The sequence below is a fragment of the Rhinatrema bivittatum genome, chromosome 3, assembly GCF_901001135.1.
Source record: "Rhinatrema bivittatum chromosome 3, aRhiBiv1.1, whole genome shotgun sequence".
Taxonomy (NCBI): domain Eukaryota; kingdom Metazoa; phylum Chordata; class Amphibia; order Gymnophiona; family Rhinatrematidae; genus Rhinatrema; species Rhinatrema bivittatum.
In genome coordinates this window covers 323,583,975-323,602,009 of record NC_042617.1, presented here as the reverse complement: position 1 = coordinate 323,602,009, position 18,035 = coordinate 323,583,975, and the positions used below count along the sequence as shown (strand labels likewise).

The 18,035-nt window shown below is 46.0% G+C and overlaps 1 protein-coding gene across 5 annotated transcripts in view; it reads right to left on the bottom strand.

Annotated features, from left to right (window-relative positions):
- The window catches only part of AK9 (adenylate kinase 9), an 829,950-nt gene that overhangs the window by 106,684 nt on the left and 705,231 nt on the right, over positions 1 to 18,035 (bottom strand). For all 5 annotated transcript variants that reach the window (XM_029595283.1, XM_029595287.1, XM_029595288.1 and 2 more), the window contains one exon: positions 4,134 to 4,354. In XM_029595283.1, the coding sequence (XP_029451143.1) occupies positions 4,134 to 4,354 (221 nt within the window). The remainder of the gene's footprint in view (positions 1 to 4,133; positions 4,355 to 18,035) is intronic.

Sequence of the window (18,035 nt, the reverse complement as noted above, 5' to 3'; positions counted from 1 at the left end):
GATTAAGGGGGATAAGAGTTGAGAAAGGGGACGTATTATTAACTAGACCTACCACTGGGGAATTGGTAACATTCTGGTATAACACTTATGAGGACCTGGGAGACAGGAGGTACCTGTGGTATTTCTTAAGGAAAAGGGGAGAGAGAATTCTCGAATTGTTTGAGCTAGTTTGCACAAGCAACTCTGAGATCCCCACCTTGTGGGGGCCATAAGGTGGCCTTTTCCTTGAGAAATCTGCTTTAGCCCTCAGCTCCTATGTGAACATAGGAATTAGAGATTGGGATATTGGTACTATTGATGATCATAGGATTGATCTTCATTTGCTGGGTGTTTAGAGAACTATTGTGCGGAAGGGAAAAGGAAGATGTTGTGGGTTACTCTGTGTGGAATGATTCTGCTCGGGTGAGTGCAAGGATTTACTATCCCGACCTGGAGGGGGGGGAGGGGAATTACTTGGGAGAGGAGAATAAGGCAACACACACATTACTTAGGGTATATGTTGAGGATACAACTGGGCCCCAGGTTATAAAGATCGATGCCTGCACACTAATAAATTGTGGGGGACTAGAAGAACGACTCTATGCAGGAGATGATAAATATTTGTGCCCTGAAGGTGATTGCCCCTATTAGTCCAATGCCTTCTGGACAACTGAACCAAATGGGTGAACAACACAGACCTTCTCCCCAATCAAGGATCTGATTGCCATATTTAAGGGGCCCTTTGATCCAAATTGCAAATTAAAACCTGTAACCCAGTATACAAATCTATCAAAATGACCTATTGGTATGAAGAGGTTAATGATCCCCTTACGGGTCATAAGAGGGTCCAGAAGTCGATGAATGAAAGGGATTTTGGGATAGGGATATCCACCACAGGAAAGGACCCGACTGAGTGCTGTATTAGAATACTTGTTAAGAACTCACCTGCCCAAGGATAACTTCCACAGTTATGCCTGCTCCCCTTCAGGCTTTTAAGCCCCCCTTAAATGATCCTAAGGTAGTAAAAGTGATAGCTGGGAATGGTTTAAGAAAGATCCTCGAGATAGAAACAGGATATAGGGAGGTAAATGCCTGGGTGGAATGGATAAAATACACAGTGAAAACCCTGAACAAGAGCAACTGTTAGGCTTGTGTTTCTGGGAAACGTACAGCACAGATAGTGCCATTACCTTTTGGTTGGAACGACAACTTGGAAGAACTGAAGTGTATCCTCGCATTATATCAAGAAGAAATGGCTTGAAACAAAGCCACCTGTAAGTCTTTGGCTCTCCTATTCCCAGCTCTGAAGCCACATAAGGGGTGGCGGGTACCTCCAGTATTTTCCCCAAGTCCTGGGAACCACACTGCTTACCTCTCACAGCAGGGGTCAGGGTTCGATCAACAAGTGGGAGAATTGGATACCTGTACCGCAACCTGGAATGTGACAGGATTGCTGGAGGTTGGAAACTACTCAAATTTGTGAGTAGCCAGAGCAAACTTATGGGGGTACTGCATAGGAAGATTAATAAGACCTACACTGCCCACTAATTGGACTGGCATTTGTGCGGTAGTACAATTGGCAATTCCATTTACCCTGGCATTTAAAGGGTAGAAAATAAAGCACAAAAGAATGCAAAGGGATATTTTAGGGACATCCTTTGACGAGAGGATATATTTAGACTCCATAGGTGTACCAAGAGGAGTCCCCGATGAATTCAAAGCCCGGAATCAGATAGCAGTAGGGTTTGAATCCGCTCTCTTTTGGTGGGCCACAATAAATAAGAAAGTAGTCAGCAAAGATTTATTAACTACACCTGGGATGCGATAAAGGGAATTGCAGAACAATCGGATGCCACTAATAAAATGGCCTGGGAAAATAGACTGGTCCTAGACACGATGTTAGCTGAAAAGGGTGGAGTGTATGTAATGTTAGCAGGAGAATGTTGCACCTTTATACCCAATAATACTGCCCCAGATGGAATGATCACAAAGGCTTTACAGGGTCTCACTACCCTAGCAGAGGTACTGGCAGAAAACTCTGGGATTGACACATCATGGGTTGGTTGGAATCATGGTTCAGAAAATGGAAGAATTTAGCTGTGTCAACATTCACCTCCCTCATAGTAGTTGCGGGAGTATTAGTGGCACTAGGATGTTGTATTATCCCAGGATTGGTGCAAAGATTAATAGAAACAGCAATTGCTAAGAAAATGCCCTTAGGACCCCCTCCATATGTTGATTCAATGCTGTTGTTAGATGTCACTGGGGAATTAGAGCTACAGAGAGCTCAGGAAATGCTTGAGGCTCTGGAGGCAACTTATGAACAATTGTGAATGTAAGAACAACAAATTGATAAAGAGACGGGGGAATTATGAGCAAGGGCTCACTAATGTTGCTCTTACAGAGGGTAATACAATACAGAAATAGAAATGTATTTCTTTATTCTCTTATATTCTAATTTTTGGTTACTTATAAACAGGCCGATACAGAAAGAAACGCGGGAGAGCGGGCGAGCGCCCACTCTCCCGGTGCACACACAGGCCTGTGTCCTGTGCGCGCGATACAGCAAATAAAATTATGCTAATTAGGGCCCACGGTAAAAGGAGGCGCAAGGGACACTAGCGCGTCCCTAGCGCCTCCTTTTTGACAGGAGCGGCGGCTGTCAGCGGGTTTGACAGCCGACGCTCAATTTTGCCGGCGTCGGTTCTCGGACCCGCTGACAGCCACGGGTTCGGAAACTGGACGCCGGCAAAATTGAGCGTCCGGTTTTCAACCCTCGAGCCGCGGGCTGATTTAACATTTTTTTATTTGTAATTATTTTTTACTTTTGGGACCTCCGACTTAATATCGCCATGATATTAATTTGGAGGGTGTACAGAAAAGCAGTTTTTACTGCTTTTCTGTTCATTTTCCCGGTGCTGAGAGAAATTAACGCCTAGCTTTGGGTAGGCGCTAATTTCTGAAAGTAAAATGTGCAGCTTGGCTGCATATTTTACTTTCTGAATCGTGCGGGAATATCTAATAGGGCCATCAACATGCATTTGCATGTTGCGGGCGCCATTAGTTTCGGGGAGGGGGGGGGGGGGGGGGTTGGACGCGCGTTTTCGATGTGCTATTACCCCTTACTGAATAAGGGGTAAAGCTAGTGCGTCGAAAACGCACGTCCAACCGTGGGTTAACATTGCGCTCCGCTGGAGCGCTCTGAACTGTATTGGCCTGAAAGTAAACTAGAGAAACTTCTAGTAGTTAGAAGCTGTTAGAAACATGTCCCCCCCCCCACACACACACTTCCTGTTTCTGTGTTTTGAGACAAAGAATAGTGTGTGTTTGTTCTTCTAAATGCAATGTCTTAAATAGATAAGAGCAAGGACAGGCTGTATGAGCTGCTGCTTGGAAGAGCTGGCAGCAGCTAAAAGGGAATATTGCTGAAAGAGCAAAATGTAAGAAGGGAACTGAAGCAGAACACAGAAACGTGATATCCCCATATTTAGAAGTAGGTGACACGTGAAAGGTGCCTGAAGCAAAGTTGGGACTGAAATGGAAGCACCAGATAGGTTAAGAAACTTGAGGAATGGGAGGGGAAAAATGATAAGAAAATGTACAAAATAAGATGCTTTAGCTTTTCTGGGTGTGACTACTTCTGTGTGGCACCCGTACTTGCAAGATCGTGAAATAAAAGAAATATATATTGTTTCACCAAACGTTTTGTGTTCACTATATAATTTTCTGAGAAGTGCAGAACCATTTCTTACAGAGTGGCCTATGCTACATTGAGAACCTGGGCCTAAAAAGCTTTCCCAGGAGCAGCCTATCCTACACTGAGAACCTGGGCCTAAAAAGCCTTCCCAGGAGCAGCCCATGCTACACCGAGAGCCTGAGCATAAAAAAGCTTTCATCAGAGTGGAATATACATAGTCCAGCAGCAGCCTACACTTCTGCACCATCTGCTGGAGAGAGAGGAATACTGAATTGCTGAAGGCAGCCCCAGACTCCTTCAGGGGGAGTGAAGTCAGCTCAGAGCTTATTTTCTGACGCCATCTGCTAGCAGGGGGAACATAACCCACTTGTTTGGACTGGTCAGGCATAGATGATAAGGAAGTTATTCTTGTTATGGTTTTTGGGTTGCAGTACACTGTCTTTTTGTCCTTTCTTACCTGCTCTGATTCTTTCCAGATAGTCCTGGATCTGTTTGGTGTTGGCCTGTACCTCCTTGATCACTACGTCCATGATCCACCACTTGCTGTGCAGGGCGTCCACCTCCTGCCAGTTCTGATGCTGCTTCTCGTAGTACTCCTTTATAGCAGAAATTTCTTGCTTGTAGCTAGAGTTCCGGACAGTTAGAATCTGCGGGCTGTCGTGAATTGGATATGGCCTGCTGAAAAAACGAAGAAGAGTTTTGGAGTGATGTAAAAACTGAGGGCAGATATCACGAGGGTTGGTGAAATGCCAACACCAAGGGACATGCAGGTTACAGGAGTCTGACTCCGCTCCGATGCCATGCTTTGGTTGTGGCAGGGGGTGAGGGGAAGGGGCAAAAATCAGGAGCTATCCCTTACCTTGTAGGGAATAGTGTTCAAATCCCTTCTACATGTCTAAAAGTGAGCCACGCTCAGCACATGAAAAAGTACCTGCATAAATAACCTGGTTGCCTGCATTCAGGGGGTTGGGACCCGTGCATATAATTTTTGATTTAAAAATTATGCATGTAGATTACCCTGCTCAAATTATGCCCTGCTTGGAGCAAGAACAACTGTGCGTGAGGTAATTTTGTTCATATTCTGCCATTTTTATAATAATAATAATCATTTATATTTCATCTTTCATGACAATTCATAATGGATTGCGTTCAGGTACTGTAGGTGCCTGAGGATTCTCTGAGTTTGTTTTAAAAGTATGCAGTGAAGTCCCCACCTACAAAGTACTGCTCTGTCATCTGTTTGTCACGATCCCTCCCCCCACCCCCACCAGCAGAGGTCATCAATGAGCCTAGCTCACAGCCGCTCTAGCCACCTTCTCACTGATCACATGATGCTGCAGTTCCATTCCTATTAAGCACAGCCCCTCTACGCATTCCTTGCCTTTTCATCGAGTCACCTCAGCTCCTTTAACTGGCCATTCTTGCTTTCTTATCCTGCTTTACCTTATGGCCTACCACAGCCTCCTGCTTTGTCTTGTGGCCTACCATGGCGTCCTGCCTTGCCTTATAGCCTTTCTGCCTTGCTCTGTGGCCTTCCAGGCCTATGCACTTTAGGCGTGCACTTTTGGGGGTTGGATGGTGGGGTGGATTTAGGAAGAGGGAGAGGGATGTTTGCTGGCTACATTAATATAATTATTATATATATGAATATCTCATAGGATTAGTTGGGAGTGGAGCTGCTTGCCCACTACATTAATTTATATATCCGGGATCAGGAGGAAGGGGGAAAGCTAACATGCTACATTACAGATTTGCTTCCTTTTAGAAAGCTTCTCAAATCTTATTTTTTCACCTTATTTTTTTCTGAAGGTCCAGCAGAATTTCTCCTGGATTTTTTCTCTTCTCTTTCACTCTCTTGGATTCTACTGAATATGTAAAATGCGTAGTTTTGATGTGATTTTGATTGTTTTAGAGGATTGTGTTATGTTGAATATGTATGTTTGTTGTAATCCTCTGTGACCGGAGAATTAGCAGAATATATGTTTTTGAAATAAATAAAGAGATAAATGTATATATCCCGCTACATTCATGTATAAATCAAAGATAGGGAGTGGGGCTGATCGTCCACTACATTCAGGTGTACAGAGGATAGCGAGTGGACTGCTCACCTGCTATGTACATGTATATTGAGGATAGGGAGTGAGCCTGCTTGCCCGCCCATTCATGTATGTTGAGGACAGGGGGTGGGGCTGCTCATCCGCTACATTCATGTACATCGAGGCAAGGGATTGGGCTGCTCGCCCACTACATTCACGTATATCGTGCATTGGGATTGGGGCTGCTTGCCCACTACATTCATGTATATCGAGGATCCACCTCTGGTGCTCTCCCACTGCATTGAACACCAATGCCGACAATAGCAGCAGCCTCCTTCGAGGAGAGTGTGACGTGGGACAAACTCCGTTTTGGCACCTCCCCTTCACTGCACCAGACACGTCACTGGAAGTTCCAGGGGAAGACGTCAATAGCAGCTACTATTTAGGGACCAGCCTCCCAGCTGTTCTTCGCCTCGGCAACGGGCTTAGTGAGTCGGTGATCTCGTCTGCTCTGCTTGGATATGCTTTTCTCCTTGTCTATCTTGGATTGGTAACAACCCGTGGATATGAAGGCGCAATAACGTTTTCTGGGATTCTCCTTCCCTCTTGTTCTCTTTGACTCCTGATCCTGCTTTGTGGTCTCCTTGTTAGTGTGAGTCTCTTCTTTGTTTGGCCTTGACCCTCTGCCTAGTTCTGGACTCTGCTTGCCGACTGCCTTGACCCTCCATCTATTCTGGACTCTGCTTGCTGCCTGCCTTGACCCTCCACCTGATTCTGTACTCTGGACTCTGCTTGCTGCCTGCGTTGACCCTCTGCCTGATTCTGGAACTGGATATTGTCTGCCTCCTGCTCCAATCCTGGTACCAAGGTAAGGCAGTTATATTCTTCCACTTGGTTCTGCAGAAAATCTTAACAGTTTGCTGAGGCCATGGACCCCGTAGATCTGACAGCCTTACAAGCCATCCCTGGTCTGTATTGACTACAGAGGGCAAAATGCCATTACTAAAAAGAATCGGTATCCCCTGCCACTATTATGGAGCTCTTCGATCAACTCAGATATTTACTAAATTAGATCTACGAGGAGCTTATAATTTAATTCATATTTGAAAGAGGGACGAATGGAAAACCACATTCAACACACGAGATGGCCATTACGAATATTTAGTGATGCCATTTGGACTATGAAATGCCCCTGCAGTATTTCAAGCAATGGTAAATGAAACATTTCGAGATCTCTTATATTCACACGTTGTCGTGTATATTTGGCTGACATTCTTATTTTTTCCAAGACACTGGATCAATATAAAGACCATGTATGGCAAGTTCTACAATGTTTACGTGAACATAAGTTATACGCTAAATTAGAGAAATGTACCTTTCATCAAGAAGAGTTACCCTTTATGGGATACATAATTTCTCGAACTGGTTTACAGATGGACTCAGAAAAACTCTAGTTTATCCTGGACTGGTCACAACCAGTGGATATGAAGGCGCAATAACATTTTCTGGGATTCTCTAATTACTACCGCCAGTTTATTCATGAATAATCTTCATTGGCGGCTCCTCTCACAGCCTTAATCCTAAAGGGGGCGGATGTGCGCAGTTGGACTCAAGAGGCTGTTCAAGCTTTTCAACGATTAAAGGAGGAATTTATCAAGGATCCCTGCCTGCAATATCTGGATCCTACCAGACCATTCATTGTTGAAGTAGATACTTCTTCTTGGAAATGATTGGCGTTGGAGTGATTATTTTACAGCCAGATGCTGATGGGAAATTGATTATCTGTGCATACTTTTCTAAAACATTCTTCTCTATTCCATAGGAGATTGGGAACTTTTTGCAATTAAATTAGCATTGGAAGAATAGCGCCATCTACTGGAGGGTGCCAAACATACAGTTACAATTTACACTGACCATAAGAATTTGGCATATCTCTTTCAGGCCCAACAGTTAAATCCCTGACAAACCCGATGGTCTCTCTTTTTTGGTCATTTTGACTTTAACTTGCGTTTTCGTCCAGCAGAGAAAAATCAACGGGCGGATGCTCTAATCAGAAGTTTTTATCCTGATGAAATCCATGAATTACCTTGTCTTATTATAGACCCAGCCTGAATCATGATTGCTTCTACTCATATGGTTCTGGTGGGGAAGACCGTAGTTCCTAAGCATTTATGAGAACGAGTTCTTCGATGGGCCCATGACTCACACATTGCAGGTCATCCAGGACTATGACAGATGAAGGAGCTTCTCTTCTGTCATTAATGGTGGCCTCAGTGGGCGAATGACACCAAACAGTATGTGGAATCTAGTCCTACATGTGCAGCCAATAAAAGTCCTCGGACTCGATCCTGGGAGTTATTTCAACCGCTACTGGCCCTGAGGAACCCCTAGAGTCACATAGACACTGACTTCATCACGGATCTTCCTCTGTCTGAAGGAAACAATTCAATTTGGGTAGTTGTCAATTGTTTGTCTAGAATGGCTGACTTTGTTGCTCTACCTAGACTACCCTCTGCACCAGAGATGGCGTAACTGTTTGCTCAACATGTGTTCCGATTACATGGCCTTCCTCGTCACATCCTATCTGACCATGGAGTCCAGTTTACCGCTCGTAATTGGAGGAGTCTATGTAAAAAATTTGGAATTCACCTTGACTTTTCCTCAGCATATCATCCTTAGTCTAATGGATTAGTGGAACAAACTAATCAATCACTTAAAACCTTTCTGCAATGCTGCGTGAACCAACATAAGGACAACTGGTCTTCCTTACTTTTATGGGCCGAGATGTGCTATAATAATCATGTTAACCAAGCTACAGGGACATCACCTTTTTATTTAATTTTCAGATGACATCCTCGAGTACCAATGCCTATAGCTGCATCATCAACATGTCCAGCCGTTAGTCTCGCTACTCATGAATTACACAACCTATGGCAAAATACTCACCAGCTTCTGGAACAGGCCATAACTTGAGCTAAAAAACAGGCAGATAGAAAGCGATGTCCTGCACCACAATTCCATCCTGGAGAACTGGAATGGCTAAGTACCCATAAACTCCAATTACAAATGCCCTCTTCGAAATTTGCTCCTCGGTTTGTGCGACCTTTTCAAGTTGATCCACATATAGGAAACGTCACATATAAACTCAGACTAACTTCCATCCCTCGAATTCACAAAGTATTCCATGTATCTCTTCTCAAGCCTGCAGTTCTGTCCTGGCCATCTAGAAAGCTGTCACGACCTCCACCTATAATATTTGAGGAGGATATTTGAGGTGGCTGAAATCTGGATGTTAGGAAAGGAAGGAAAGAACTACAATACCTTATCTCCTGGAAAGATTATGGCCCTGAGGAAAACGTTTGGGAGTTCGCCAGTAATATTCAAGCCCCTCAACTTATTTACAAATTTCATCAATGTTTTCCACTTAAGCCAAGACCTAGGAGGCAGGGAGAGGAAACTTGCGGGGGAGGTACTTTTAGAGCGCGACGCAAAACTCACCCACCTCTGGCGCTCTCCTGCCACACAGAATGTCATTGCTGACACCGAGGAGAGCTCAACATGGGACACACTCCATTTTGGAACCTCCCCCTCGCCACGCCGGCCACCTCCGCTGGACATTCCTGGGAAAGACGTCAACAGTAGCTACTATTTAAGGACCAGCCTCCCTGTTGCTTTTCGCCTCGGCAACAGGCTTGGTGAGTTGGTGATCTCTGCTGCTCTGCTTGGATCGTGTTGTTCTCCTGGTCCTTCTTGTTCTCCTTGACTCCTGATCCTGCCTTGTGGTCTCCTTGTTAGAGTGAGCTTTTTCTTGTCTCTACTTGGTTTGGCATTAACCTTCCACCTGATTCTGGACTCTGCTTGCCGCCTGCTTTTTGACCCACTGCTTGGCTCTGGAATTGGGTTTTGCCTGTGTCCTGCTCCAATCCCAGTACCAAGGTGAGGCAGTTAGATTCTTTCATTTGAGTCCACAGAAAATCTTAACAGGGAGTGGGGTTGCTCATTGACTACATTAATGCATATCGAGGATAGGGAGTGGGTCTGCTCACCCGCTACATTCATGATGAGGACAGAGAATGGAGCTTCTCGCCCGCTACATTCATGTCTATTGAGGACAGGGATTGGGGCTGCTTATTCGCTACATTAATGCATATTGAGAATAGGGAGTGGGGATGCTCACCCACTACATTCATGTATGTCGAGGACAGGGAGTGGGGCTGTTTGCCCGCTACATTCATGTCTATCGAGGACAGGGAGGGGGGCTGCTCGCCCACTACATTCATGTCTATCGAGGACAGGGAGGGGGGCTGCTCGCCCACTACATTCAAGTCTATCGAGGACAGGGAGTGGGGCTGCTTGCCCACTCCATTCATGTATGTCGAAGATAGGGAGTGGGGCTGCTCGCCCGCTACATTCATGTGTATCGAGGAAAGGGAGTGGGGCTGCTAGTCTGCTACATTCATATATGTTGAGGACAGGGAGTGGGGCTGCTTGCCTGCTACATTCATGTCTATCAAGGTCGGATAGGAAGTGGGGCTGCTTGTCTGCTACATTCATTTATGTCTAGGACAGGGAGTAGGGCTGCTCGCCCGCTACATTCATGTGAATAGAGGATAGGGAGTGGGGATGCTCGCCTGCTACATTAATGCATATCGAGGATAGGGAGTGGGGCTGCTCGCTCACTATATTAATGCATATTGAGGATAGGAAGAGGGGCTGCTCATTCTCTACATTAATGCATATCGAGGATAGGGAGTGGGGCTGCTCGCCCGCTACATTATGGTACACCCCACAACTAAGAACCCTGAAACAAGAGCTTAGAAAAATGGAACATGCATGGCGAAAAAATCCATCCCCATCAAACCTGGAAGCTCACAAAGCTCTCATGCACAGCTACCGGATATCCATCCTCCAAACAAAGAGGGATTTTTTCTCACAGAAAATTCACCATTTCATATTCGACCCTAGAGCACTATTCTCCCTCATCTCGTCTCTCACCAAACTTTCCCCCACGACCATCCCAGACGATCAAGCGGCTATCAAAGCATCAGAGCTAGCAACTTACTTCAAGAAAAAAATTGCTGATCTGATCAGACCTTTAAAAGCCAATAACATTCCCCTTCCTCCACCCTATTACTCTCCATATACTCCACAGAACACAAGCCTGGAAACTTTTGAGCTGACGTCAACATTAGAGATTGAAACAGTCCTAAAGAAGATCAAACCGGCCTCGCACCCCACAGATGCGATCCCCTCCAACTTACTCATCTCCATCTCAAAAACCATCGCCAAACCTATCGCTGATATCATTAATTGTTCACTAATGCAAGGTTTAGTTCCTGACCCCTTGAAACTCGCAATTCTGAAACCACTACTGAAAAAACCCAACCTGTCCCCAGACGACCCAGCCAACTATTGCCCAATCGCTAAACTCCCCTTCATCTCCAAAAATTCTAGAAAAAATAGTTAATAAGCAACTCTCGGAGTACCTGGATGATAACAATATACTAGCCCCCTCTCAGTTCGGCTTTCGAAAAGCCCGAAACACTGAAGCTCTATTAATCTCTTTAACAGGCACCATTCTCTGGAACCTTGATAAAAAACAACCTGGCCTACTCATCCTCCTTGAACTATCAGCTGCGTTTGACACGGTAAACCACGCAATACTCATGGACAGACTAGCTGACATCGGAATCAAAGGCACGGCTCTTAACTGGTTCAAGTCTTTCTTACACAACAGATTCTACAAGGTCAGAGTCAACATTAATGAATCCCACCCAGTCTGCGCCTCTCTGGGAGTCCCTCAAGGCTCATCCTTATCCCCCACCCTTTTCAACATTTATCTTCCACCGCTCTGCCAGCTCCTCTCCAAGCTAAAATTAACGCACTACATCTACACAGACGATGTGCAAATATTCTTACCAGTCACCGTTTCTCTATAAAATACCCTAGAATTCTGGAACAACTGCCTCCAATCCATCAACAACCTGCTCATGAGCCTTAACTTAATTCTTAATACCAGCAAGACTGAAATACTCCTCATCTCACAAGACGGTAAATATACTATGTCCAACCTGCACCCCAGTCAACCATCCTTTTCCTCTCAAGTTAGAAACCTCGGAGTCATCTTAGACAATCAATTAAACCTAAAAAGATTCATTAATAATACCACCAAGGACGGCTTCTTTAAATTGCAAATCCTAAAATGGATCAGACCGCTCCTCCACTTCCAAGACTATCGTTCAGTTCTCCAAGCAATCATTTTCTCAAAAATTGACTACTGTAATTCTCTTCTACTCGGCATCCCGATTAACACCATTAAACCCTTACAAATGCTCCAAAACGCTTCAGCTAGGATTCTGACTAAGACCAACAAAAAAGAGCATATTACACCCGTCTTGAGGAACCTACACTGGCTCCCAATTAAGTTTAGAATCACTTACAAAGTGTTGACTATCATACACAAATCCATTCACAACCTCATTCCACTGGACCTCAATATACCTTTTTGACTACACATACCATCCAGACCGGTAAGAGCAGCCTATAGAGACTCTCTCCTCGCTCCACCCATCAAAACCTGTCTAAACAAACGAGCTCTATCCACAGCGGGCCCTGCAGAATGGAACTCTTTACCTCCAGAACTCGGGCAAGAACAACGCCTGATCACTTTCAAAAAGAGACTCAAAACTTGGTTATTCGAGCAAGCATTTAATTAATGCCAACTAATTACTCTCTTACCTTACTTTACCATTCTTCAGACTCTCCATTAGATTACCGATCAGATTATATAGTAGATTAACACTCCAACTCTACATTCCTTCATCCCAAATAAATGATCCATAGTCCGTATAGTATATTAATCTAATACACACCCAGAGCTATAGCCAAGCTTGCAAAAGAATCGTAGTATTATTATTATTTGATAGGTTTGGTTTTATTACCCTGTTCACCCTAATCCTAGTTTATTCCCCTGTTTTAATGTAATCGCATTCTTACATGCTTGTTATTGTTATAATGTAAACCGAAATGATATGTAACTTTGCTACATGAATTGCGGTATATAAAAACGTTAAATAAATAAATAAATAAATAAATAAATACATTATATCAGGGGATCGGGAAGGGGGGGCTGTACTCCTATTACATTAAATGTATATCAGGGGATGGGGAAGAAGAGGGCTGCTTGACAGCTTTCACCATTATTTACCATACGGCCGGCGCCATTTTGCAATACGGCCGGCGCCATTTTGCAATACGGCTCGAGTGCAAGAGGTCGTTCCCGGACCCCCGCTGGACTTTTGGCAAGTCTTGTGGGGGTCAGGAGGCCCCCCCAAGCTGGCCAAAAGTCCCTGGGGGTCCAGCGGGGGTCCGGGAGCGATCTCCTGGACGCGTGACGTCGGGAGCTAGGAATCAAAATGGCGCCGGCGCTACCTTTGCCCTGTCACATGATAAGGGCAAAGGGCCACCGGCGCCATTTCTCTTCACAGCAGTGCTAGCCAGAGAGCGGGACATCGCGCCGGGATCATCGCGCCGGGACCCCAGGTCATTTAAAACATTTTGGGGGGGTTCGGGAGGGTGGGGGTTTGTTTTAAAGGTTCGGGGTGGGTGTTAGGGTTTTTTTTTGTTGTGGCCAGAGAGTGGGACATCGCGCCGGGATCGTGCCTGGACCCTCCCACTGGACCCCTGGTCATTTAAAACATTTTGGGGGGGGTTTGTTTTAAAGGTTCGGGTGGGTGTTAGGGTTTTTTTGGTGTGCCGGTTTTCCCGTCCTCCCCCGATTTACGATTTTTAACGATTTCAAAACAAAACAAAACACGACGATCCGATTTCCCTCCCCCCCAGCCAAAATCGATCGTTAAGACGATCGATCACATGATTCACACCTCTAGTAATAAAGCAGACAGTCAGTCTGGCATTATTTCTAATCTTTATGGCTTCCTGGGTAATGCTGTGAGGCTCCCGGCCCCGTATGAGCAGGCTTGGGAACGTGACTTGGGCAAACATATCTCACCAGAGACCTGGGAATTAATCTTTCACAACACAAAACGCAGCTCGATTTCGGCCACATTAACAGAAAATGGGTATAAAGTATTAATGCGATGGTACTTGATGCCTGTTCGGATACAGAAGATTGTACCAACGTTTAGTGCCGATTGTTGGAAAAAGTGTGGGGGGACTGGCACTTATTACTTCCCTATGTGGTGGACTTGTCAAAAGGTGAACATGTTTTGGGAAGACACCCAAAAATTGGTTGCAGGTATTCTAGGCTTAGAGGTTCCCCTAGCTCCTGAGCATGTTTTACTGAATGTGTCTCCACCAGTCCCTCACTATGAATGGTTACTCACACACCAAATCATCCTTGCAGCCAGGTGTGAGCTAGCTCTGTTTTGGAAGCGACCAGACCTCCCTACTAGGGAAGCAGTGGTAGCCCGACTTGACCATAACTGCTATCTTTATAAGCCTACTGCGATTAAAAATCATACTTTGCCTAAATATTATAGAATATGGGATCCTTATCTGACATGGAGGAATCAACTGTCATAGAGTCTATGTGCATATATTTTATATGAGAGACAACTTGTTAATGTATAACCTGCTTGCTACAGTGGTCTATGAATAAGACTGTATTATATGTACTCCTGTTTATATATTCTTGATTGCAGTACTCTCAGTCGGGGGGGGGGGGGGCTGGGTGGGGGTTTAATATTGCATTGATAACTTGTTGGTTGTCTAGTGTCTCACTGTTTGTATATTTTACATGTGAAGACCAATAAAAATTGTCAATAAAAAAAAAAAAAAGAAAGTTTGGCGTAGAGCCGGTGTTCACGGAGTCGGCGGAGTACTTGTTTGACATCTTCAATGTGAGTGGGCATGTCCTGGGAGAAGATCAGGATATTATCCAGGTAGACCACAACACTCTTGTACATCAGATCCCGCAAGATGTCGTTCATCATGTTCTGAAATATGTCGGGTGCATTGCACAGGCTGAAGGGCATCACTAAGTACTCGAAGTGGCCATCTCGAGTGTTGAAAGCTGTTTTCCATTTGTCGCCACTACAAATGCGAACTAAGTTGTAGGCCCCCTTCAGGTCGAGTTTTGAAAATATTTTGGCCCCTTGAAGCCGGTTAAACACCTCCGAGATTAAAGGCAAGGGGTAGCGGTCTTTAATCGTGATCTCGTTCAGACCTCGGTAATTGATACATGGACGTAGGGTACCGTCCTTCTTTCCCACAAAGAAAAAGCCTGCGCCGGCTGGAGACTTCGATGGTCTGATAAACCCCTTCTGAAGGTTCTCTTCAATATATTCGGACATTGCTTTGTTCTCAATTGCTGAGAGAGGATAGACACGTCCTTTAGGAGGTTCAGTATTAGGTTTCAGTTTTATGGCACAGTCATAGGACCAATGCGGAGGAAGAATGTCAGCCACTTCTTTGGAGAATATATCCCCATAGGATGCGTATTGGGACGGCAGTCCTGGCATCGCTGGAGTCGTAGGCATGCAGATGACAGGAGCAATCTCCTTAAGGCACCTCCCATGACACTCTGGGCCCCAGCAGGAGAGTTCCAAGGATGCCCAGTCAAATTGGGGTTGGTGCTCTTGCAACCAGGTAACCCTAGGACGATAGGGTGCATGGCCTTTTCCAATATAAAGAAGGGAAGCAACTCCATATGGAGAGCTCCGGTGCGGAGAGTCACTGGTATGGTTTGGCAAGTCATGTCGTCCAGTAAGGGCTCTCCATGAATGGAGGATGAAAGTAGCGGAACTTTCAAACTGACGAGGGGAATCCTCAGGTGTTCCACTAAACGTCGGAGAATAAAGTTGCCTCCTGCCTCTGAATCCACCAGGGCAAGAGTTTGAACCGTAGACGGGCTGCAGGTCAAGGAGACTGGGAGAGAGAGTGGAGGAGAGGGCATAGTGAGGCTTAACAACAGTCCTCCTGCATTACCGGACGAATAGGGCATGTAGGGACATCGTGGCCGGACTGACCACAGTACATGCAAATACTGCGCCTCTTCCGAAGTCTTCTCTCTTTGGAAATCAAATGTCCGCAACCAAGGTGTCTGCAAGCAAGGTGCTGGCTCGTCTGGGGTCTCCCACAGTGTGGGAGTCGTGGGCCCAGTGCAGGATTTTGCTGTGAAGTCGGTGAGGAACCACCATTTTCCTTAGGGGCACAGTGATGGTGGCCGACGGTGGCCAACAGAAGGACTCGTGCTAGATATGGCGAGGAGATTCAGCGACATCTTCCGGAGTGAACGCTCGAGAGAGGGCATCCGCTTTGGCATTCTTGGCCACTGGTCGGTAGCGCAGGGTAAAGTTAAAGTTGGTAAAAAAAGAGCACCCAATGGGTCTGGCAAGGGTTCAATCGCTGGGCTTGATGAAGGTATTGAATATTCTTATGGTTTGTGCACACGGTGATGGGATATTGGGATCCTTCCAACCAGGGACACCATTCCTCGAAGGCGAGCTTGATCGCTAGAAGCTCTTTGTCACCAATTCTGTAGTTCCGTTCTGCTGGCGAGAATTGTCTGGAAAAGAAGGAACACGGATGGAGCGTGCCAGTAGGGGAATGTTGACTTAATACCGCCCCTACTCCTTTGGAAGAGGCATCGACTTCGAGCACGAAGGGGCACAGTGGATCGGGATGCCGCAGGCAAGGTTCTCAGAAAAAAGTGGATTTCAGACATTGGAAAGCGGTTACGGCTTCCAGGGCCCACGGTTTTGGTGTTGCTGCCTTGCGGGTCAGGGTGGTTATCGGAGCTACGAGTTTGGAGTGGATGAACATCAGATAATAGTTAGCGAACCCAAAGAATTGCTGAACAGCCTGTAGACTTGTCTGTTGTGGCCAATCCTGGATGCTCTTAAGCTTTTCCGGGTCCATGCGGAATCTGTGCAGGGAAACTATGTACCCTAGAAAGGGTAGGTTTTCCTTCTCGAAAGAGCACTTCTCGAGTTTGGCAAAGAGCTTGTGGTCTCAAAGACTTTGGAGCACTTGCAGAACATCATGGCGATGAGTGGGGAGATCCCTGGAGAAGACTAGAATATTGTCCAAGTAGACGACGACACACTTGTATAACAGGTCGTGGAAGATTTCATTCATCATATTCTGGAAAATGGCCGGGGTATTGCAGAGTCCAAATGGCATGACTAAGTACTCGTAGTGCCTGTCATGAGTATTAAAAGCCGTTTTCCACTTGTCACTCTCCCAGATGCGGATAAGGTTATTGGCTCCCTGCAGATCAAGTTTGGAGAAGATCCGGGCTCCCTGTAGGAGTTCAAATAACTCAGCAATGAGTGGCAGGGGTTAACAGTCTTTCTGTGTGATGGTGTTCAAACCCCTGTAATCAATACAGGGACGGAGGGAACCATTCTTTTTGGCCACAAAGAAGAAGCCTGCCCAGATAGAAGATGTGGATTTGTGGATGAATCCCTTGGCTTAATTTTCCCAGACATAGTCGGACATGGCCCTGGTCTCTGCAAGGGATAGCGGGTAGACCCGACCCTGGGAGGAGTTCTGTATTAGGCAGGAGGTTGATGGAACAATCAAACGGATGATGCGGAAGCAGGGTATCTGCTCCTTGCTTGGAAAAGACCTCCGCGTAGGGAGCGTAACAGGACAGTAGCCCGGCTGGGAGGAATGCCGTGGAGAGACAGCAATGGTTCGTAGGCGACTTTAGACATGAGGCATAACAGGCAGTACCCCACTGGGAGAGTTGCAAGGATGCCCAGTCAAATTGTGGAGAATGTTTTCTTAGCCAGGGCAGACCAAGTACCACCGGATGGATGGAGCGGTCGATGACGTGGAAAGTTATGGTTTCTTTGTGCAGAGCACTGGTGTGGAGAACAAGCGGGACAGTGGTATGGGTGACTTTACCCGGAAGAGGCTCTCCGGAGATGGAGGAGAGTATGAGAGGTACCGGAGCAAGGCAAGTGGGAATCCGAATGTGTTGCACAAGCTGTTTAAAGATGAAATTGCCTCTTGACCCGGAGTCCACCAGGGCTAGAGTGTGGAATTCTTGGCCGTCCACCTTGAGAGCAACTGGAAGAGTGAGAGAAGGATTGGGAGATGTCAGGCCCAGGAGTAGTCCCCCAATACGACCTAGGCCTGTGCATTTTCCAGGCATACCGGGCATTGAGCCAGGAGGTGCCCGGACTCACCGCAGTATACGCACAGTCCAAAGCAACGGTGCCGGAGTTGCTTTTCGAAGGTCAATCGGCCACGACCCCGTTGCATGGTTCTTCAGAAGCCACCTTGGCTAGGCTTGCAGTGTGTTTGGGAGACGGAGAGTGCTGAGAAACTCGGGTAGGCAGAGGAAGTTTCTT